The sequence below is a fragment of the Temnothorax americanus genome, unplaced genomic scaffold, assembly GCF_048541705.1.
Source record: "Temnothorax americanus isolate GAGA-0224 unplaced genomic scaffold, ASM4854170v1 Scaffold15, whole genome shotgun sequence".
Lineage (NCBI taxonomy): Eukaryota > Metazoa > Arthropoda > Insecta > Hymenoptera > Formicidae > Temnothorax > Temnothorax americanus.
The window spans coordinates 1,462,390-1,486,271 of NW_027509286.1; the positions used below are offsets into that span (position 1 = coordinate 1,462,390).

The 23,882-nt window shown below is 37.7% G+C and overlaps 2 protein-coding genes and 1 pseudogene across 6 annotated transcripts in view; all 3 read left to right on the forward strand.

Annotated features, from left to right (window-relative positions):
* The window catches only part of Ken (zinc finger and BTB domain-containing ken and barbie protein), a 35,736-nt gene extending 28,542 nt beyond the window's left edge, over positions 1-7,194 (forward strand). For 2 of the 4 annotated variants that reach the window (XM_077401954.1, XM_077401950.1), the window contains exons 2-6: positions 1,110-1,400; positions 1,538-1,707; positions 1,804-2,031; positions 2,181-2,475; positions 2,708-7,194. In XM_077401954.1, the coding sequence (XP_077258080.1) occupies positions 1,113-1,400; positions 1,538-1,707; positions 1,804-2,031; positions 2,181-2,475; positions 2,708-3,181 (1,455 nt within the window). In that variant the 5' untranslated portion in view covers positions 1,110-1,112 and the 3' untranslated portion in view covers positions 3,182-7,194. The remainder of the gene's footprint in view (positions 1-1,109; positions 1,401-1,537; positions 1,708-1,803; positions 2,032-2,180; positions 2,476-2,707) is intronic. The other 2 variants (XM_077401953.1, XM_077401951.1) reach the window with 2 other exon arrangements.
* Positions 7,195-8,714: 1,520 nt separating this feature from the next.
* LOC143895113 (uncharacterized) lies at positions 8,715-11,920 on the forward strand (annotated as a pseudogene). Its single transcript, XR_013256231.1, has 4 exons — positions 8,715-9,007; positions 9,249-9,379; positions 9,490-9,733; positions 9,895-11,920. The product of XR_013256231.1 is annotated as an uncharacterized LOC143895113 (transcript).
* A 542-nt stretch (positions 11,921-12,462) lies between these two features.
* LOC143895116 (apolipoprotein D-like) lies at positions 12,463-15,262 on the forward strand. Its single transcript, XM_077401958.1, has 5 exons — positions 12,463-12,691; positions 13,613-13,731; positions 14,073-14,200; positions 14,350-14,529; positions 14,855-15,262. The coding sequence occupies exons 2-5, from the start codon at positions 13,621-13,623 to the stop codon at positions 14,997-14,999; spliced, it is 564 nt and encodes a 187-aa protein (XP_077258084.1). The 5' UTR covers positions 12,463-12,691; positions 13,613-13,620; the 3' UTR covers positions 15,000-15,262.
* The last annotated feature ends 8,620 nt before the right edge of the window (positions 15,263-23,882 follow it).

Genomic DNA, 23,882 nt, shown 5'->3' on the forward strand with positions numbered 1-23,882 from the left:
GGCAAACAGATAATTTCTCTGATAAGTAATATAATCAAAGGAATGTCTAGTAATACAGGACATAAATCACATTCGAAAATCTTCATCACATATATAGAGTTGCGTGATTATAATTTATATATATATATATTATATTATATTAATTTGGTTAATTATATATTAAGTGAAAGAATACGCATAAAATACTCGAGAGTTTCTACTTGATCCTTATGTATTACACTATTATTAATCAATTTATGAAAATATTATATCATATATAAGCTTAATGCGATGTGACGTATTAATTGAGCCTCATGATCTCATAAGAAGATAATTTTTTCATGCCTGCATTCTTGTAAATCTACAGGATAGTCAAAATGGATATAATTCAATATATGTAAGGATAAAATAAATGCGTGAGGGGATTTAGACCGTCTAACTAGATAATTGCATACCGCACCATTAAACATGTTTGACATGGTCAACCGCCGAGAGCTGCGTAGATGTAAGAGAAACGTGAGAAACATGATCTTGTGACACGTCAGTGTCTCTTCCGCCGTTTCTTAGAGAACCAAGACACGAAAGGAGGAAATTAGTGTAACGAAGCTGTCATCGCAACACGCAAGGCGGCAAAAGACTACTTATTGGGTTAAGGACGCGGGATGCATTTTTTTATCACACAATTTCTTACCGTAATCGTTCACTAAGTCTACAGTCTAAATTTTTTAAATTTATCAATAAATCAATTGTGTGTGTAATCTAATTTATTGGAAAGATAAACATGTGTCAAGATTACTATCACCTATCACACAGGTCATTGTTACCTTTTATTTACGAATGCCATTTTCGTAATAAAAAAATGGAACCTTTATTTAAATTTGTTTAGATCTTTTTTTTACAAAATGTAATTATATACCTATGTCTAACTTACAATTTATAAAATTTCAATATTTTTTGTTAATTTAAAAACTATTGACGAAATTTTTATTAAATTTTAAGGTGCCCCGTTATTTATCTGTTCGTCGTTCTCTATTTCTTTCCTTATGAATGATGTATTATTGACGCAAATTTTCGATTAATCCAGAAACCTATTCGAACATGTATATTAACGTTTTTCATTCTCATTTCAGACGATGTATTCTGACGGTCTCTTGACGCTCCATTATGGGAAACATCCAGCGACCTTGGCCGCAGAGGTCGGGGCCTGGTACAGCGGGGACCGTCACGTGGACGTGACACTGGCGTGCGACGATGGGTCCGTCGTGAAGGCCCATCGCGTCGTTTTGGCAGCCGCCAGTCCCCTCTTAGCTAGTCTACTTCGGAATCCTGCCCTGGATCATGTGGTTCACTTATCAGGCGTCCGAAAGGCACAATTAAATCATTTACTGGAGTTTTTATATAACGGAGAGGCATTGATACCGGTATGAACTTTTTAAGACACGTAAGCAGAATGTATCTCGAAAGAAAAAGCTTATTAACATAACATTGGCGTGCAGAAAATATTTCAAGTATTTGAAGCGCGCTGAGCAAGAATCTTATCTTACGTAATTTTGTTCAGTCGACAGAGCTTACACCATTGAGGGAGCTCTTCGAGGTTTTGCAGATTAAGTCAGAGCTATTTGAGCCCAATCAACCTCAAACTAGTAACTCTGATCCCGAAAGAATATCAACTCCGCAGCCCTCAGAAGGCCAGGAGAGTTCCAGTTACGAATCCCAATACGATGGCAGGTAGGTAGATAAATCTTGTAGTTTACCGAGTTTGCAAAAATAAAAAAAAAAAAATAATAATTAGACGAAATGTTTTAAAAATCTTGTGCTTTTCAGACAGTCCAATAATCCCGCGGACTGTTGCTCAGTCCTCATCAAAACGGAAGGCTGCGAAGAGGAACCGGAAGTGGATGTGGAAGGTGTGGAAGGCGAAAGTCTTCTCTCGGATAACAGAGAGAGCAGCATAGAACCTCCCAGAAGAAGGGATAGTTCCGATCCTGTTAATCTCAGTCTCAATTCCGGCACTTCTGTCACAAGCGACAGCTCGCACGATATAATACACAGGTTAGACGACATTGACCGTTATATTGCACAATTGTTACGGCACACTAGCTAAAACTGTCTAGAGTTATTTTATAAGCTACACCCGGGGTAGAACCGGGATGGAGCGGAGAGAAATAGAATCCTCACGAGATGGCTTGGTTTGATCGTAGTAGGTCTGAAAAGCCGATATTTGAGAGGCGAGAATCTCTTGAGGAGGCTGAAGAGAGGAAGAGGCAGCTGGCGGCGCGGCTGGCGTTAGGCTTAGAATCTGGGAAGAGAAAACTCGAGGAGATACCGATCCCACCTGCGGAGGCGTACGTCGTGACGCCTCATCGAAAGCGAAGGCCAGGCTTCCACAATGCACCCGCACAAAATCCGGCCTTCGTGCCCTTTAATCCTGGATTCGAAACGCCAAGAAGGTTACAGGCGCCGCATCCCCTGAGCGTTTCGGCACCACCATATCTGGTTAGTTTTCAATAGTTCCTCTCGAGAATAGATTTCAAACATTGACCGCCATTATTGATAAACACCCGCGATCAATAAGCTTGTCTAACAACTGGCTCCATATTTGCTTCAAACGTTTACTTCAATAGATATGTAATATATATATATATATATATATATATATATATATATATATATATATATTGCAATTTCGCTTAAGTCGTTATCTATGAAACGTTGTTGATGTATGCAGCAGGATAGATCGGTGACACCGCCATCGCATCGACCACCGAGCGCCGATCCGGCGTCAGCAGCGGCTCTGGAGCCACCTTGGACTACCTGGACTCTGCCGAGAGCTCCACCGCCGCCACCGTCAACGGACGACCCGCCGAAGTCCACTCCTGTTCGAGAATACCGATGCAGCTATTGTGGCAAACAGTTTGGCATGTCGTGGAACTTAAAGACCCACCTTAGAGTGCACACAGGCGAGAAGCCTTTTGCGTGTAGACTTTGCGTTGCCATGTTCAAGCAAAAAGCTCACTTGCTGAAGCACCTTTGCTCGGTGCATCGAGGTGTGATAGCCGCTCCCGACAATACCTTCTCGTGTTGCTTCTGCTCGTCGTCGAACTTCGTCAATCTGCAGGACCTCATCAGGCATCTCTCGGGGCCGCACAATAATCTGCTGCTCAGCAGGAATCTACATCGCGAATTTGCGAATCACGAATAGCGACAAAGTCAAAGACCGTCCAGTGCTGAAGAGTGTTCCTCGAGCGCACAATGACGAGTCCTTGAAGCGGCTTCTGATCCGAGCAACGCTCTCCCAGGATCTCGTTAGGAGGATGCGACCGAGGGACGCAATTTCTGTTTAGACCATTTTAAAGAATTATGTTTATACACAAAATGAGACATGTAAAATTATCATTCAATTTCCGCTGCTTTTCACGATACATTGAAGAGTATATCATTACAATTATCTTCTTCCTCAGTCTTTCGTCTTTTGTCAAAAGTGTAATGATCTCTGCATATTTCCGTGGCGTGTGCTTTTTATAGTTTATGAGATATACAGTTTAATACGCCTCAGTTCTAAACGATCTAGAACAGCTTTCATGGCAAGACATTCTCGGTATTTTCTATTGTCTTTCGAAAGATGAATAAAATCGATGTTAGAAAACAAATAAAATAAAATTTACAAATGGTCTAAACAGAATTTTAAATGCTGCAGTTTGTTTTTATATTTTTTTATTGGTTACTATAATTGGTTATTTCAATTCAGAATGTTTAAGGGTTTGTGGGTTATTTATGTTTTGATGCATTATTAGTGCTTTTACCAATGGTTACTATAATTCTATCCAAGTCACGTAAAATAACTTTTTTTAAATAAAAATATAATATAAACAACACACGAACACACGTATAAAATTTCCATTTCTTGCAAATAAATATATTCTCTCAATTTAATTGAAATTTCTAAAAATATTAATTCGCTAAAATGTCGAATCAAAAGTTTTATATGTTCTCCTTGAAGATAAGCAGCATACAGCACTGGAAAAGGGTCTTTTTTTTTAAATAATAAATAAGAAAAGAAAGAATCGATTTTTTATACATACAATGTATATTTTCTTGAAGTCGCTCAATTGCGATATTTCAGAAAGATCTTATCGTTATAGCTAAGCAATAACTTTGATAAGATGTTTTTGTTAATAATCGACGTGGTTCGAGTATGTACGTCAGAAATGATCGTCGAAGACGATCCGCGAAAAGTACAAGGACGATAATACGAACGAAGAGAGTCAATTACATTGTCACGCGTCAAATCTCGACGAGCTTGTAGGATTGAAGCGCAGTCTCTTTGTCGCGTCTTGTTTGTTGTTATTTTATTTTAATCGCTGGCAAGTGGCAAATCCGGCAACAAGTCCCGTTTACCTCAGCGCGTGCGACTAATCTCATAATGTAAATAATGTTAAATAGGAACTAGAGGACGGACTAGAATTTATTTATTTCACTCTATTGCAAAGGGACCAACCGACTTTCCACCGATTTCTGTCTTAGGTAGATCTTAGGTGTCCTGCCCACCAATCGCCACGAGTTAAACTGCTACGAGTTAGAACTGTATATGGTTTCGATCACGAACACAAAAGTATTCGATCGGAATCGAGGGAAAAGAATGAAATTACGAAACCTCATGCAGGACGGAAGGGAACATTATCGGCGAAATCGATAATGCAAATCGCGGAAGACGCAAGTTATGATGATGAATTGTTGATACAATTTATTGTACAGTAAACAGCGACGTTGTTAATGTTCTGTCTTCTAAAATCCGTCTTCCACATTGTCGCCTTCCCCCCTCATCTTCCTCATTCCCGTCCTGACATTCATTCATTCACAGTATGTCCTTCGGTATAACTTAGCGACTCGAGTGCCTTGTCAAATGGGTCCAAATTGGTCGATTGGGCAGTGATTTCATGTGTTCATAGGCTTAAGAGACATATAGACGTTTAAGATGACAATACGAGCTCGCTTAGGAAATGGAGGAACGTTGATGAATTCACGTTAGAAGGTTTTAAGATTCATTCGAATTAATTCAACTTTTCTTAAGGCTAGTTAGATCGTTGTAAGTAGTAGCTTTTTTTCTCTAATTTTATCTTTGTTTGGCGCAGGACGTCATATTTTTTTTTCTCTAGGTAGGCATTATTATTACCTAAGGTGCCTTGAAGAAGGGCCTCGACCTCATTTTTGCTTCTTAATTGTACAAAAAACCGTCTCCAAGATGTTCGGAAGTGGTTAAGCGAGGAGAAGAAATAAGACGCTCTCGAATCGGTTGATTGATGCGTTTGGAAGTCTATTCTGTTCAAAAGAACACACATTCCCTAAAAACGAAGTCAAAAACACTACCTTATTAATGTGACGTTCAATTGATCGAGTTGTAATTTCAAGAGATAAATGAAAGATATATACATTATATTGTTGTACAGAAATTAGAATATGATATAGGCGCTCTAGCTGAATGTTACTTCGATGTAAATTCGCTAATACCAAAGACGTTTATGAAAAAGTTGTCAAATAATATTAGTTAAATGTAAATGCAATATATTTTAGTTTTTAAATCAACGCGTGTCATTTCGAGAAGCGCGTAAGTACTAAATGGCATTTGTACTTGAAGGATATTTTACAATCTTAATATATACTTGATTGTATATATGTTATCGATTGCAACGGTGATAAGCATGTGGCAAAGTTTGTACTGTACAGTAATTACGGTAAATTATCATCTTAATCCCGTGGTAATAAAAGAATTGTGTATAATAAAAGCTATATATAAAGATGTAAATTTATGTAAAAGTTTATAAAAAGAAAATATTTCTCTGCATCTCTCAAAGAGCGCCCTGTATCAATCAAAATAAAGCATCGCGCAGGAAAAGAACGGAAACATGGCCGATTGGTGTTCTCTCTTCATTACATCCTCATGTTTCTGCTCGCCCTCGCAATCGCGATCGCTCGGGGGGAGGGGGGTGAAGCAAATCGATCGCGGTGCGTCTTTTCTTCTTCTTCTTCTTCTTCTTCTTCTTCTTCACTTCCCTTCATTACGACGTTTATTTACGAATATGTCTCGTAACGAGGAGGCGTACAAGAAACGGAGCAGAAAGTGAGGTTGGAGGGGTGGTGTGCGCTCTCGCGAAGCCAGACAAAAACGGCCAGCACAAAACAGTGAACGTAATGTGATACTAAATGATAATAAAGCTAAAGTAATTATTGTTTAGCGTGCGACGCCGCGGCGCGTTCATGGCACAGGCGCGCGACTCGTGGTTCTCGGCGTGAGCATAGAATTTTGCGATCGCAAAAAGGGCAGGAGGATATACCGACGAAGGAAAAAAAATCTTACGAGTCGCCTGAAATAATATAAGCAATCAGCTTTTTATCAATCATTTTCCCCTTTACCCTTTCGCCCACTCTTATCACGCGCTCCCGACATCAGTCGTCCCCTCTTCTCGAGCCGTAAACGCACTAGGATTACGCATTATAGATTATTTTACTGTTAATTAATTATATTTAGCGCGCGCGCACATCCGGATGTTTCCCTCCGAGATCCTGTTCGCATTTGTCGTGGAGAAAAGAAATATAACAAAGATCTCGAATTTCGCTTTCGATCGATCGAATTGATCGAGAACGCGGGAGAAAATGATATTTTTTTGATAATCGACGTTTTTGGGGACCTGGAAGTCCTTTGGCCATTAGACGGCAGTTGAATGATAAATTAAATTATGCATCGTTTAGTAAAAGGGAAGATTTAAAGGATGTGAGAATAATAATTGGCATAATCTTGTGGAGAACATTGATTTTCTATACGATTTAATGTCTTCCATCATTGTTGTTCAAAGTTAGCGTCTTCTTTTCCTCATTTGGACATCCGGGTGAAACATTGTAGATTTTAAGCATCTTCCAAGCGGGGCGCGAGCTCCTTGTGCTTTCTTAGTGTTCATAGATTTATGAAAAATAAATTAAAATTAAAAGAAAAACTGGTGTACGACAAGATAAAAAGAAGCGAGCGTAATCGAGCGAATAAATTTGCCGATTTCCTTCTCCCATTCCTTTATGACATATTGTAATTTATTGAAAGTTACGTTATTTAAATGCGCAAATGTGAGACGTGTATATGTAGAAATTTGTAGGAAAACTGCATTTTAATTTAAACATTAATAAGCAAATCTCTAATGACACACTTTAATAAATTAGTTAAATAAATTATCTTGAGTTATTTCACAAATTGCCGCTTTAAAAAATTTTCAATAATTTTTATGCAATTAGAGGAGAAAAGAGAAAAAATGTGTATATTTATTTAACGGAATTTACTATTTCTCCGTTCCAGGTATTCATATGCTTTCTTGAGAGCAGTGTATATATTGTCACGTTGTCTGTCGACTTTGGTTGAAGACTGCCATTTTTATCGGCGCGAACGAGAACGTAAGATCGAAGTCAAAGTCGAGTTAATTATTGTTTTCGCGAAACGAACATAGCGGTTCGGTTCACAGAATCTTCAAAGAATTCCCCAAGAGAGGCGCAAGAAACGTCGTCGGTTAACGGTCCGGGGACTTCTTCGGTTTTGTACAAAAAGAAAAGTCACAGCGAGATCCGTTACTAGTGGGCTACGTTCCAGCAAGAAGGCCTGTATGCCGCATAAATCCAATCTCGTCGGTGTCGATTGCATAATTACATCGCGAGTAACGTCTATTCCTCGTTTTATCGATTCTGAGAAGAATCGGCCTGTCCGATGTCACACACCTGTCTCAGGGCCGAACGTAAATAAGTGTTTGTACGAGGACCAGGTTGCTGGAACCGGCTCTATAAATGACTGTAGGAAGCGGACAAACATTTGCCTTTCATGATCGAAGACGCTCGGAGACGTGTCTTGATTGTAATTCATGCGTGATATAAGCAATTAGTTATAATACGCATAACAAATTATTGTATGAATAAAGACATCAATCGAATCTTTTTGGAGCGACAACAGAAATAGAGAGAAGAGGACAGAAAAAGAGAGATTCGTAGAAGCTTTTTGTGTAATAATTTTGACGCATGTAAGTTTTGCTTCTGATCAATTCTATCACGGAACCTCAATTGTGTTACATTTCACTAATCAAACTTTCACGCGTAATATATTATTAAAAGCAAAGTAATATATGTATATATACCGTGCGTACCAAAAGTTCTGGAACAGTCAATTATCTCAGTAAGTATTGGTTTAGTGGAAAAATGTTTCAGGTAAAAATTGGAGGGTTTAAAGAGGGCCAATAGATGATCTTATTAGATTTTGAGTCTGAGGTTCGTGTTGAGTCCAATAAGGCCCACAAATCTATGTATATAGATTTATTTGTTACCAAAAAGTGTTATTAATATAAGATAAGGATACGTTTGAATTTGCATTTAAAAAATCAGGAAGGTCTCTAGGAGAGCGGTAAGCGTGTAGTATTCACGAAAATCTTAAGAGAGATCTATGAGCATTCTCCTTTAAAATCTTTAATTGAGGAGCGTATAGATCTAAATTGGAGATATGACGAATCAGAATTCTTCTAATCCGTTAACCTCGCATTTAATCCGAGAAATCATTAGCATTCCACGGAGTTGGTAGACCTCGCTCTAGCGCTGTTCCCGTAGGGGCTGCCGTCTCCAATCGGGAAGTACCGTTTGTTCTGAAGTTGCATAATGGATCTTGCATTTCTGGTTCTTGGTCGCGTCGCCCGATGGACTTGCCAAGAGATTCGTAGGCGCATCATTGACCAATGACCACTGTCTGCTCGGCCAGCGTCTCGGGCCACGGAGAGTACCGTAAGAGTACTAACACGTGGGTAACACAGAGGGGGTAAGACCTCTCGGTCAACGCTCCTGCTTAATGTATATAAAGGTTGGGGCCCCGATGGATGTTCGAGGCAGATCGTCATCAGACATGTTCGGGAAAATTATCCTAGCGCTCTCGGCTCTGGCCTGGGCCAGTGCCCAGATACCTAATATAGGTTTCTGTCCAGAATACATACCCATGGCGAACTTTAACAGGCAAAGGGTGAGTAACTTAACTATTTCAATAGCGAATTTATGCGTATTTATAGAATATACTGTAATTATGGTCTTCAGTTATCGAACAAATGTCAGAGAAATTAAATTTTCTCTGACATTCCGCGGAATATTTGTGCTGTCTATATTATTGACAATATTTTATCAAAAAGTTAATAGAGAATTTAGATTCCTTAATAATATTAATTTAAGTTAACTTCGCGAATAACGGGTTTTTTATTTTCTTATAGTTCATGGGCGTTTGGTACGAAGCCGAAAGATACTTCCAGCTTAGTGAAGTGGTATCTCGATGCGTTATGACGAATTATACCAGAGGCATCGATGGAAAATACCGCGTGAGCAATGAAGTTACAAATCGTTTGTAAGTATATGTATTCTATATTTAACTCGTTTGACAGATATGTTTTAAAAAATGTATGCAAATACATTAAAAGTAACGGATTTTACTAATAATATCTCTGGCATTTATAGCACCGGAATAAAGAGGGTGCTGGAAGGTGAAATTAAGCCCGCAGCTTCCAAGGCTGAGGAGGGTAAACTTCACGTCAAGTATACCACAGTTCCATTGGCTCCTGAGACTAAGTATTCGGTACTTGAAACGGATTACGATTCGTACGCCGTGTTATGGAGTTGTCAAGGCATCGGTCCGGTCCACGCACAAAATGCGTGGGTCATGACGAGGGAACGAATACCGTCCGGAAAAACACTTCAAAAGGTATGTAAACTTATTAGTAAAATCAAAATTATTAACATAAAATACATTAACGTGTTTCACATTCTATAAAATTACTAATACAGTATGAACAATATTACAACTTATGTGCTCCAGGATTATTATTATTACTACAACATTTTAAAATCCAATTCCGATTGCAGGCTTACGGTGTTCTTGACAAATACAAAATATCGAAGACGTTCTTCGTGAAAACCGATCAGGCGGAATGCGCCTATTTGGACCCGCCGTTGGAGGAGTCCGCGGAGAAACCCGAGGCGGAAAAGCCTGTCGGGGAGAAGCGAAAACGGAAACCGCAACCAGCCGAGCCGAGTGAGAACTTCAGATCGGCCATCGCTCCGAGTGATGCTGAGGTCGAGATAAAGCAGAAGGAGGAAGCAGAAGCTGCGATCACGGGCGAGAAAGCGCCCTCCGATATCCCGAAGATAATAGCGGAGGAACCTGCGAAACTCGAGCAGCCCATCGAAACTATTCCCGAACGGATCTTGAAGATTGCGGAGACGATAAAGGAGGAGAGCGGCGATGTCAAGGATAAAATGATCATCGTCGAGGTCAAGGAGGAGAGCGTCGCGGAAAACCCGAAGGAGGAGAAAAGCGAGCTTGCGAAGGAGATAGAAGCAACTGCTTAAAAGTATCGTTTAACAAAAAAAGTCTGTTAGTTGGCGCTAGCAGGGACGTATTAGGGGGATTTTCGACGTCTTAGGCTCGTAGCGGTTTCCTCACTGAGAACCAGTCTCGCTTAAGTACCGCAAAATCATTAATCACTGTCCCATCGACGCGTCGTCGTCGTCGTTTGAGGACATAGGGTTGGCACATGGCGCTTTGTTTTATAGGCTTACGTACAAATGTAAAAAAAAAAGAAAAGAAACAAAGATAAATAAAATTGTTATAAAAAATGTCTCAATAAAATGTATTCGTTTGTTTATTACTTCGCTGCGCAGATATAATAATAAGCATATAAAATTGATTGCTAAATATACTTTATAATATTAATAATTCAATTGTTATTTAATGCGCTGAGTCACATATCTGATATCTAACATAATATTTGATTAATGAGATGTCAAAAAATTGATTTATTTATAAAGTCGTGACAATTTATGAAGTTACGATATGTAAGAGAAAATGTAGTTCTTAGACTCTTGGAAAGTCTTTTTAACTTTCGCATCACGATGTGATGTGAAGTAGAAGCTAAATGTGTCATAGCGTTTTCATCGTAAACACAATTATAACCAGGTCACATAGTAGATATACTTTTCACATCATCATTAATAATTTAACTTTCAATAATGATATCGATTATGAATTTAATAATAGCAAAATTATCATTTAATATGCAAATGTCGATGTGACACTAAATATATATTAATGATCAAATAAATGTTCTTAATCTCCGCGTGCAAATGAAAATAAAATAGAAATAAGTTTTTTTTGAAATATATCTTTCTTGAATTTAGAAATATAGAAGAATAAAATTCAGAAGAGAATATCTTGTACAAATATAACATAAGAAAGTATATTTTTTAAATGTGCTGTACATTTCTTGTTTAATAACCTTATAAGTAGAATTAATTGTAAGATTAATTCGATATCTCTATAGTGCATGAATACTTAATCCGCGAATCTTTATGCATATATGCATATTTATGCATTATATATGCATATTTGTCATAAATATAAAGTACATATAAAGCGAAGTATTTACGCTATTAAAATATTTTATTGTTAAATCGCTGCTCTGTAATATACTAACATGTGTTTATTGATCCGCAGATATTATTTCTCGCATCAATTTCTATTATTATTACGGTTAAATCCTGCAAGCGCATACCAAGGATTTTTCAAAAGTGGTTCATCCCGAACATGAAATGATCCATGTGCCTTCGAAATTGTCGATCATCTATTGGTCAATGGCAATTTCGAGCCGGGTTTCTTGAACCCCGGGCGTACCGTTACTGACCCACTAACTGTCAGTACGCTGCCAAACATATCCAGTCAACCTTCGCGCGGGTCCGTCTCCAACGAGCGCGAAGCGAATCGCGGAGCAGGAAGTCCAGTCACCTGCGGACGATCTGTCGTGCGAGAAGTACATCGACTTTAATCCTCGTCACTCCCGCAAAAATTGACATCCGACGTATTCTCTGGATATCCGACGGTCAAGGCCACCAGGTGAGTGCCGTATTTAGATCGAGCAAGATTGTATCGCCGATATTGAATTAAGACTGTTTCTCTCTTGTCCTTTCTACTCTTTGATCGTATTTCCTAATAATAAATTGCTCGTTGAACTACTTGCGCAAATAACCTCATGACAGGTAAATTAAAGAAATCAGGAAATTAGAAATCAGGTCGGTCGAGTTTAAATCATCCGTGTCCGTAGAATTTTCACATGACAGCTTACTAACTCATATCTCGTATTGTCGCATCGCAAGAAATGTTTATATCAATATGAATTCCAATTCATTTTGCGATAAGTAAAAAAAAGATGACACTCGAAATAAATTATTGCATGCTTCATTGTTGGCACGTGTGAATGATCGTACGTAAAGTAAAGTCAACACATTATGCAACATGAATGATAAAAACTAGTCCGGCAAGAAAAACGCATTTGTAAACCTTAATGAAATATGTCATGCAGAACAGTGCTGCATCGTGATATCATCAATTTAGAAATGTATACGCGGTAATGCGATATAAAAGAGCGCGCGCTCGTTTCCGTTCATTTTCCTGCACGCGTTTCAAAGTTAGTAACTGCAGTGTACTTTGAAAACGGAAAGGAGCACATTAAGACATATTCTCAAAGCGTCGAAGTCGAAGCAAATTGGTTCGTAAAATAAATTCTGTAAGCGGTGCGTCATTACGATAACACGAGGCGTGGTGGCGTGTTATCGCAACGGTGTTCATCTATAAGCGGAAGAATTTTCTGTCATCACTGGTTCCCTGGTATGCATAAGCTCATTAATATTTTGCAGCATGTAAAACATTCTGTTTAAAATAAGATTATCTCTGTCTTATCTCTTATTTTTAATTAAGTGAATTCAGAATAATGAAGATTAATGATAACAGAATTCCGATATAATGTTTCTGCGCGTGTGTGTACGTATAATAAATACCCTGGTAACACAATCTGATAGTTCAGATACGTCCCGAAGAAGTGCGCAAGAAAACAGTCCAAAATTGCGACAGAAGTGCGCGAGAATTGCGACAGTTTTATATATATATATAAAATTTCACAGTAGCTTCTTACAGCAGACTGCTGCAATAGTACAGTAAGTATATTATGCACTTTTGTCGCAATTTTGGACTGTTTTCTTGCGCACTTCTTCGGGACGTATCTGAACTATCAGATTGTGTTAAGGCCTATCTACATAAGACGCAGAACGCGAGTCGCAAGCACACACACAGTCTACATCTCGTTACACCTAACCTCTTTGTTAGATTGACATGTAGACTGTGCGTGTGTCTTGCGATTTGCGTTCAGTGTCTTATGTAGATAGGCCTTTACCAGGGTATATAATTCTACGTATACACTGAAAAAAAAATTTCTGCATTTTAGTAAATATTATTAAATATTTGCATACAATTGTGACTCCATTTACTAAAATAAAGAAAATTTTCCTTTTTATTAGTATATGGGGTATTCACTGAGAAAACAATGTACTAATAAAGCATACTTGTATGTAAACTAATATTTACTAAAATGTAGAAAAATTTTTCTCAGTGTATGATTTCTTCAAATACTATTAAATTTCATTTTGTATAATCGATAAAGTGATTATTGTATATCAAAATTCTGTGTTATAAAATTTGACATATTCTACATTTTTGAAATTGATATTTTATGCGTTCTTTTTTTTTTTAAAGAGAAAAATATGTTGCGGATATTTGTAATCGTTATCATCGCGAATGCAGCGATGGCGCAGGTGCCATTCTTGGGTACGTGTCCAAATTTGGAAGCAATGCAAAATTTCGAACTTGACAGAGTGAGTATCGGGATAATTCATGTGAATGATCCGGAATGTACAATACGTATATAATATTACTCTGAGTAATTTTTTAAATCTATTATTAAGTATATAAGATTATAAAAAGTTGTTTCCTTCATAAATAAAATTATAGCTATTAATCATCTCTGTCTAAATCTCTAACTTGAGAAAGAATCGAAATATTATTTTGACTTATAATTATAACTGATTTATAATTATAATTTGACTTATAATTATACGTAACTTATGAAGCCAAATAATGTTTATGTCTTAAAACATATCTCTTGCGTATTCAAATTAAAAAAGTACATATACTATAAATATCTTTCTTTTTCTAGTATTTGGGCAAATGGTACGAAGTGGAGAGGTATTTTGCGTGGTTTGAATTTGGTGGAAAATGTGTGACAGCTCAATACGGTCTTGAGAATGACACGGTGAAGATCACCAATAAACAAATTTCCTCATTGTGAGTATAACACGCAACGTTACCCAACTCGTAGAGTAATTTTAAACTATTAAAAGCGAGAAAGATAGAATGCGATACGGGATAGAGCGATGTCATCATCGCTGACAATTATCCACTTGGAGTAAAGATCTCTGTTCTCTTGCGTATAGAACTGGAGTCGCAACGAGTATCGAGGGCATTGGAAGGTTAATTGGCAGATCCGATGACCCTAAATTGTCCGTCACTTTTCCATCCTTGCCATTGCCGTTCGATGCACCTTATTGGGTTCTAGACACGGATTACAAGTCATACGCCGTGGTATGGAGCTGTACAAATCTCGGAGTTTTCAAGTAAGTTTATATGCAAAAAGAACACGAGAAAAATATGTATAAGAGCATTAATATTACATAAGCATTTTCCAAGTGTTTAAATGTTTGTCTAATATAAAGCTGATAAGTTTTTTTCGTACTATTATCATTAAATATTTTTGCTTCACGTTTTTGTACCGTTAAATAAGTAAAAATCTTAATTTTTAAATAAATTATTCATTGTACATTTATGCGGTAAAGACGTATTTTCTGAAAAATAAAAGAAAAATATATCAAAGATATTAAACTAGATCACTCTGAGCAGTTTTGGTAGATTGTTGAAATTATAATTGCGTTCTGTTTGCAGTGTACGAAATGTTTGGATTTTGACGCGAGAACCGAAACCGCCAATCCCAGTCGTAGAAAAAGCTTATCAAGTTATCGACAAGAACAACATCAGCAGAGCGTACTTCATTCGTACAGATCAGAAAAATTGCCCGGCCTCGAATTAAGAACGACCTATGGATCTCTACAAAGAATATGCTCGGGGGAAAATGTATTTTTTTGCGATGCAGCATTGTACACGATTCCTTGAATTGCAAATCACAATATTTATTGCCAGTGATAATGCGGATGCTGGCTTTGCTCACGATTACTCAAGTTACGATTGTGTAACGAGTACAGCGAATGCGCTTGAATTAATAAGATTGTTGTAAATATTTATTTTACATTCAATATCAAAATATTGCGCAGTTGCAATGTTTAAAAAGTTGTATTTTTCTCTTTTTCTCTCCTTCTCTGTTTCTTTCTCGTAACTGTGATTTTTAATGCATAATGAAAATTGAATATTGTTCCGTGACAATAAAATTTAATTTCAACTTTAATCCAACTTAATTTAAATAATTAAAAATTTAATTTAAGGAGATCTCTCTCTCTCTCTCTTTTTTCTCTATTACCTATTACCTATATTAAAACGCGTCATTATATAAATACACAATGAACATAATTATAATTATATGTGTAATTATATTGATAACATTTTGACCGCAAGATAAGAGTTTGTATGTTCTAACTTATTTGTTATGACACTTAAATAAAAGAAAAAGGAAACAAAAAAATATTTATAAAATAAAAAAATGCAATTTTTATATACTACAGTAAAAATGAAGAACATTATAGAGAATAGAGATTTGAGTCCAAGATTGCTTCGTTGTACGTGTGTGGGCAAAGATTAATAAGTAAATTTTGTAGATATTTCATACTAAGGATGATATCGTCTGAAATCGATGATCTTGCATTCAAAATGTTCAGATGCAAACGCATATATTATCTACATTTGTATCTCAACGGTTACAGCTATATCCTATATTTTGTATGCGTTTTTTATACGTTCTTTATATTATTTATATAATTAATTTTTTATATGTATATTTTTTTATTTATTTGTTGGAAATATTTTATGACTGAGACTGACACACACATCGATAACTTGCGTTAATTTTGGAAATTGTTATGAAATCTGTGAATAAGTCGTTACTACTTCTCAGGTTGAGTAATCATATCTCGTTAATTATCGTTAATTATCCGTTCGTCATGCTATTTTATAATTATTCAATACCGTATCTATTTTTTTACGTATATTTAAAGAATGTATATAAAAATGAAAAATTTTGAGAGAAAAATAAAAATCCGTTTTTTTGTTGCGCTTTTATTGCGACGTTATAACTTGTAACTTTTATAATACAAAGTTAGCGACTGCATGTGATGTTCTAAAACATAATGATACTTAATCATCGACGATTGGTCATGTAGCACTCTTCAATTATCACTGGGCCCGTCGGCCCATTTGTTACACACGGACCCTTGGCTGTGAAAGGTCTTTGACCAATAAGGTTTCAGTAAACGTCGCGCACTTCTCAGCAAGTACCAGTCTCCGTTGCAAGATCGCGCGATGTACAGTCGGAGAAGTGAAAAGTTCCCTTACCGTAATCAGAGACTCTCTGCCGTAATCAACGTATCGGCCGGTAAAAAGAGATATCTCGCGAACCCAGTTATGAAAATTCAATTATGCAAAAACGACGCGAGAAATATTTAGTTATCCGCGTAACCGGCGTAACGATAATTTACCCGCGAGCGAGCATCCGCTTTGTAATATTGCATGCATAATACATACGGCGATGGTGAGTACAACCATCGCGGCATGTATTTATTTATCGCCGGGAAGGAACGCTATAATAAATAGCCACGTAAAAAGTTTCATTAATGGGACGGTACAAGTTCCGGGTGTAATAATCGATCGCGACGCACAGACACCGCACGCGTCGTCGAGTCGCACAAAGTTCGCGATTGCGGACGGTCCAGATCGAGCGACGACACCCGGCGGTGTCTCCCACGTTAAAAATGCGGGAAATGACCGTGGCCGAAATAAATCGAGCGGCGACCGGCGAAAACACCGCGCGCGCAACAATACCCTTAAATTAAACAAATAACGGCGACGGGGTGTGGTCGCGTGCGAGACGGGCCTTCGGGCATTGTCACGTGCCATCCGCGCAAACAGAACACTATTCAATTGCGAACCTGCAGGATATGTCATCAGGGATGCATTGTGCAGCGAGAGAAAGAGGAGTCGCGATGATCCCACGAATCACCCCGCAAAAAATGTACGAATCTCTTTTTCATTTTCGACGGGTGCGCAGATCATAAATCCTGACATAAATGTGACGTAAACAGAAACATGTATAATAATTGTAAACACACAAACCCACACACACACATACACTATATATAGATCTACATATATTTCAAACATAAAAAAATATTTAATTCGACTGAGATGCAAGATAAATTTAAAATCGAGTTTTTCAAAATCTCAATCTGTAAAAAAATAAAATTACGTAATCATAGAAAGCATTGCATATGCTAATCGTAAGTTATGTATTTAAATAAGTTTAAAATTAAAGTTTAGAGTCATTTAGAATCATATTTCAAGATACCGAAAGCCTTATTGTATCGTATATTAAGATGGAGAAGAACTGAAATAATTCGAAGAAATTCTCTGCTGTTTTAGTGAGTATCTGAACGCACTTAAAATTCTGAATCTCCTTTTTAATATCGCGCTATTACGAGCTTCACTCTTTGTTCCTTTAGTTTGTTTTCTTCTCTTTTTACTCGCATCGGCCAAAAATTGGCGTATTCGCCTGAGCCGAAGACTCGTTTCCGTATAATCGTCGCCATCGCTCGTAATAAATTAAAACGTGGTAGAATCTAAATCAAGATCTAGAGGCAAAGAATCTGCTAAGAGCCGAGAGACCCCTTCCGAATTTATCTCGTCGCGTCGTTCCTCTCTTCTCGAGAACTTCTTTTACGCACGAAATGAAGCAAGGAGGATGGGGGGAACGATGAGACAGAGGGCGGAAAGGGGGATGCACGATCGGGCTCACGTCGGCCAAATCTCGGCGTAGGCCCTACGGTTCTCGAGGGGCACGGGCAGCAGTCCCTAATAACAGGGTACACCGAGGCTAAACAAACATACACGCCCCTGGCAACTCTCGCTGAAAGAGTGCACGGGAAACAAATGGGAAAAAAATGCTCTTTCGACACACCGTGCAACAATTTGAAGATGAAGTATATTTACTTATTTCGCATAATTTAAAGGAAAACAGATATTCTATCGCGCACCTGCCGTTCTGACTTCTCGTCTCCGGTTTGAAAAAGAGACGAGAAGTCTCGAGAATTTGAGAGAATTCGAGACCAAGCATTTTGTCGCGGTACAATTGTATTTATAGTTAAAATAAATAAACTTTTCTGGGTTATTTAGGGAAATTGTATAATGTACTTGTATAATGTACTAATACTAAGTTTTTATTAAAGAATTCAGTCAAATGTTAATTTTAAATTTAAGAAAAGAAAGAATAAGAGAGTAAACATAATTTAAGATTACTCTACGTGAATTAATTAGAATTAAAATTGGCACATTTTGATCATATTTAATAACTTCCCAAGAAAAGATCAACAGATATATAAAGTAGGACATCAATAAAAAATTTCGAATAATAAAATCTAAATTCGTTAATATCGAGTTTTTCGTATTTTTCAATTTAGCATTTGAGAAATCTTTTTAAAATTTATGATATAATATAATAAGACTAATCTTTTTAAGATTAAATGCATCAGATTCATAATTTACGTAACAGAAATTAAATAACCGAAAGAATGCTCTTGAGTAATTGGAGCGAGCAGAAGATAATTGGACTCCATTATGCATTAAGAAACTAAACGAGATTTCTTAAAACTCCATGTTACACGTAGTTGTACATATACAAAACATTGAAGAACACCCTGATGCATAACAACAAGCATTATTATGTATCTCATGGTTGTCATATGTTTTGTTATGACGGCAACAAAGAAAAGGTACTAAAATTTTATTTAAAAAGAAAATATGCTCGTCTCTTTAAAGATATCTCGTATTCTGTCACGACTAATATCGAGATAAAAAAAGAAGAGGCGTTCCACTTGATTTCTTTTTGAAGAGCGGGAGAAACGAGTTGTTTGCGTTTCACCCCAGGGTGGTCCACGTCGAAGGACCCACATCATACATAGCTGAATTTAATAACGAACGTTCGGGAGAGGCATCCAACCGTCCGTAATTTCACCTAAATAATGCATCCCATGTAATTAATCAGAATGAGTGCTTGTATTTCTTATTATTAGCACTACTTGAGTTGCTCGCGTCGTTTTAAAAAAAAATATTGCTGTAGAAAAACTTAATCTCGATCGTGTCTGGACAATATTACCCACAATTACAATATTTTCCACAATAGAAATGTGCATTTACTAATTATAACAGGCATTGCTCCGAATGACCTGTTTTGCATCGCGAAAGACTTTTTGTGGCTGCATTGCCTCGCATTCGATCGCGTCGCGTGGATTATTATTTATCGTTTTTTTAATTTAGAATTTTAGATGGAAATGTGAAACACACACACACACACAAGGACGTTGAGCATGAAGGTCGTTTCATTTGTCTCTAGCTTATGTGAAAAGGCTGGTAATGGACGCGCGAAACGCGAGAGAACGAAGGTTAAGTAAAAAGCCGCGAAGAAGAAGAAATGCGCGCGGAGGAAGATGAGGAAGAAGGAGGAGAAGAAGAAGAAGAAGAAGAATAAGGCGAGGACGAAGGTAGATGAGACAAGAGGCATTCTGGTTTGTGGGCACAGCCGCTGCCTGCAGCCCACAATTATGATAATAGCCTCTGAGTCCTGAGTCTTGTTAGGCCAGCGTGCAGCCCCAGCTCTTTTATCTATATCTTCTTATTTTCAGCCTCATGCTCCCCCGCCCCCCTCGTACTGCGGCTTCTCCTACTTTCAACCCTTTGCGTCCTCGCGAGGTCAGATGGGTTCAAGCTGATCGATTCGCCGGCGAAGAAAAACTAAATCCGATATATATCCCAGCCTTTCTCGTAGCGCTCGCTATTCCGCGCACCGACGATATCTATCGCCGAGGCTCCGTTCCGGAAAGGATTCGAATAACTATGCTTTATGTCTCTCCCACGAATTCTGCAGTGTATCAAGTGTCCCGTTGAGATGTACGTGTCATATCGTTCAGGTATCAGGTATGTGAAACGAGAAACCCCGTCAGAGCTCCGGTACGTACTTCTCCTTTGTCGCGTTCGTAAATTTTTGCACTTTGATATCGTATCGCGCGGTATTGTGAAATAGCTGGACCAAATAAAGCACGGCGACCGACGGGAATTGTCAGCGACTGCCAACGTACATACGCCGCCCGGTGTCTGTAAACGTTGTAAAAGGCGGTGACAAACGGCGTGCGCTTTAATCCATTTTCAGGCGCTACCGTCTGGTCTTTTGAGCGCCGCGAAAAGCGTTAATTGGAGGCCGCGCCGCGATCGGCGCAAAGAAAGTTTTGTAAAGCGGAAACCGCGCGATAATGCACGCAGCTCTTTCTCTCTCTTTCTTTCTCAGTGGATAGACGGGGACCTTCTTCTGGCATACCGGTGTATGCGCGTGTGCACCCCGTCGCGTCCGACTGCGATGTAAAAGCTGCGGTCCAAAAGTGCGCTACCTTATTTCTACTAAAAGCTGTTCCTTGTGAAGCGCATAATCGCGTTTCCTTAATGATGTACTATTACGATGACTGTCTAGAGAATGAGATTCCCAGAAGAGATATTCTTGCATCTGAAGGTATATTAAAATGGAATATCATGAGGATTAATTTGATTACTTTTAGCGCGATATCACGTTGATGAATAAATTCTTTCCCTTTGAATGAATTTTTCTAATTATTATCATAAAATAATGCAGTCGAAATATGCCGCATAGAAACGTGCTTTACTGCAGATATAAAATTGTATTTACGATATAAATTGTAACGTACATTTATGAATCAATCGTAAATTGAAAAATATATGAAAAAAAGATGTAATAAATGAATCCCCAGGTCTCACGATATTTTCCAGAAGCTGCTACTAGGATAAATTCGGATAAACCGTGAGTTTGGCCGACGACTGCTAGAAATACGACTATTTGTACAGATTAGAACCGACAAAGGGGTCCGTTCTCTCTTCTTGACGTTGCCTTGATTTAAACGAAGCGCCCTGTATTTGCAGTAGATTAAACCGCGCTTCATGCCGCGCACTGCGGTGTCTTGTTTATGATATCAGCTGCACCGCTTTGGAAACCATTGTACATTGTGCTCACGTGCCGACTAGCATAGGCAGATAGATATCTAAATTTTTAGACATAGTTATCAGGATTACCATAATTTATGTGTTCTTTCTAAGCGGTGTACATTGGTTTTTATTTTTGCGTTCCATATTAATGAGAAATTTGCGAAAATAGCGGAAATTCCTCAGATTACGAAATAAATACTTTTTCGCAATCTCTTTAATTAGAAATAGGCATAATTGTAGTCATCGCTCGAATTAAACGGAAATATAACGATTTATTACGGGAGCGAGTCACTCTGTAATTTGTTTAATGTAAAAATAAAACATCGTAAAATTTGATTACCGCGACGTATACAACTCTAATTTAGGTCTATTCGTTCTTATTATGTTTACAAGAACCCTTATATTAATATGCTTTTTTAATTTTTAGTAACATGTAATTCGTATCGACGATATGATATCGGGAGCGACGAGCAAACAACAAGCTCTCTGATGCATCGACGATAAAATATTAAACGGTAACTCATGTAACTGTATAATCGCTGAGATTAAGTTAATAGCCGCACGAGGACGACGCGGACCAAAAGGAGAAGACGTACGTAAGAACGTATCATACGAATTTACCCATCTCGCGTATCCACCGACCACCAGTGATCAGATCGGGTCCGTTAACAGACAGAATTCCGCGCTGCTTGGACCAAGCTATACGGTAAGAGAGTAATCACCCGGACTTTTTTCTCTTATTTTTCCTACCGCTGTTATCTCCCGGTTTTTATGCCGCACGAGCTTTTCAATCAACCGCGAATTTGCAAAACGAGTCCTGGCGCCTCCCCCCCGCACGCCTCCCCCGTACCTTCGTTCTCTCGCTCGTGCATCGTCCGGTAATAACGGCGTTCGGTAATCAAGCACGTCCTGGTAGACAGGAAGGAGAGGTGGACTCGTAAGACGATCGTGATTCGACGCGGCTACGTGGGCGTTCTCCCTATCCGTCGTCGATCTCGAATTATGCAAATGAACGATGGATATTCCAATTGCCCCCGATTCCTCCGGGATGAAATTTGAGAGCGCCTCGTCTTCCACATTTTGCGCGCTTGCAGCGGTTTTTTTTTTTTTTTTTTTTTTAGTAAAATAAACAAAAAACCGTTGCCGTCAATAATAATCAAAGAGGAGAAAACGTTGAAAAGTGTGATCAAATGCGTGGTTTATCATCAACAATTTGACATGTCGAGCGTTCACTGCTCGCACACTTCTCCCTAGCCACAATAACGTATGATTTATAATCTTGATTCATGCATGGCAATTTTGTGCCGATAAGAAAATATAATGTATGGAAATGTGACTTGGGGGGGATTATATTGAATGGAAATTGATCAACAAGATTGGACGACAAGAACTAATCTGTTTCTTCTACGAGTTGGTAAACATTCTTAAATCTATTCGTAAAACTATTATATAGTTCATACATAAAAATAATTATTCTACAGCCAAGGAAAGCACTTACTTATTTTATTTTTATTTTATTGTTTAAGTAAGTCTTTTACAACAAGAAATATTTTCTTACTAATAGTTTTCAAATATCTTGACACAAGTCTTTGAAAACCGGAATATTGTTTTGAGTAAATGTAATGCTTATATACTGACTTTATGGTAGATTTGCGGATATAACGGTACCTTTTATCAAATACTTAATCCGCAAATCTACCATAAAGTCATTGTAAGTATTACGTTTATTTAAAACAATATTCTGGCTTGTCAAAGACTTGTTTCAAGATATTTGAAATCTATTATAGTAAGAAAATATTATTTATTATAAAAAAACTTATTAAAAAAAAAAAAATAAAATAAGTAAGTGCTTTTCTTGGCTGTAGAACAATTTTATTTTTCTCTGTGTTGATATTTCTAATTAATATATACGTGTGTTTTTTAATAAAAGAAAAAAAATTTAAATTTTGCGGTTACGTAATCAATGCAAAATACTTGAAACATTAGCACGATTTTATTTATCTAGGACAGATTGAATCATGTTGAAAGAATAAGAAAGACAAATAAAAGAGCTTTTCACTTTGTTTTCTTTAGCGATTGACACCGGTTAATTGGATAGCAAGGTATTATACGCCTCTCGCAAGGGAAAAAGAAGAAAACCAAGTGGCCTGCCTGGCGGAATGAGGTGCGACTTTCAACTTCAGGTAACACGTGACGGAGCCTGTTACCGAAGTACCGTGAATAAAGGTCCTGAAATTTATTGCTTGCGAGGAGTGCTGTTATGCTTACGATTTTGTACGGCTAACAACGCCAATATTACAGGCCGAATAACCATTAAAAGATGTAAATATCAGTTGACAAGAGAAGCATCGATTGGTCATATATCTCATTGATATTTTGACATATTGCCTCAAATATGGAGCTCTTTTAATATATTAATAATATTTCAAGAATTCTCCTCGATTTTATTCAGACTGTTTTTCACGTGCATATACGCGTCGTTTTGTCAAAGGAATTGTCTTTGTCGCAATAGACTGCTCGAATATCGTTAAATGCCACTGAATAGATAAACAGTAGGTCTTGTTGATCAATATTTCACGAGAGTTCGGAGCAAGTTGCATGTTCTCCGCAAATCGTAGATTTAAATCAACAATTAGCGATAAACGACAGAAGTTTAATGATTAAAAGGCTGACCAATTAAAGGTTGACAAGTCGCGAAACTGCAGCT

Excerpts from the sequence above, each read along its gene's own strand:
- LOC143895116 (XM_077401958.1), top strand. The coding sequence starts at position 13,621 with ATGTTGCGGATATTTGTAATCGTTATCATCGCGAATGCAGCGATGGCG. Across the intron at positions 13,732-14,072 it reads AAAATTTCGAACTTGACAGA|TATTTGGGCAAATGGTACGA; the intron begins GTGAGTATCGGG and ends TTCTTTTTCTAG. Across the intron at positions 14,201-14,349 it reads AATAAACAAATTTCCTCATT|AACTGGAGTCGCAACGAGTA; the intron begins GTGAGTATAACA and ends TCTTGCGTATAG.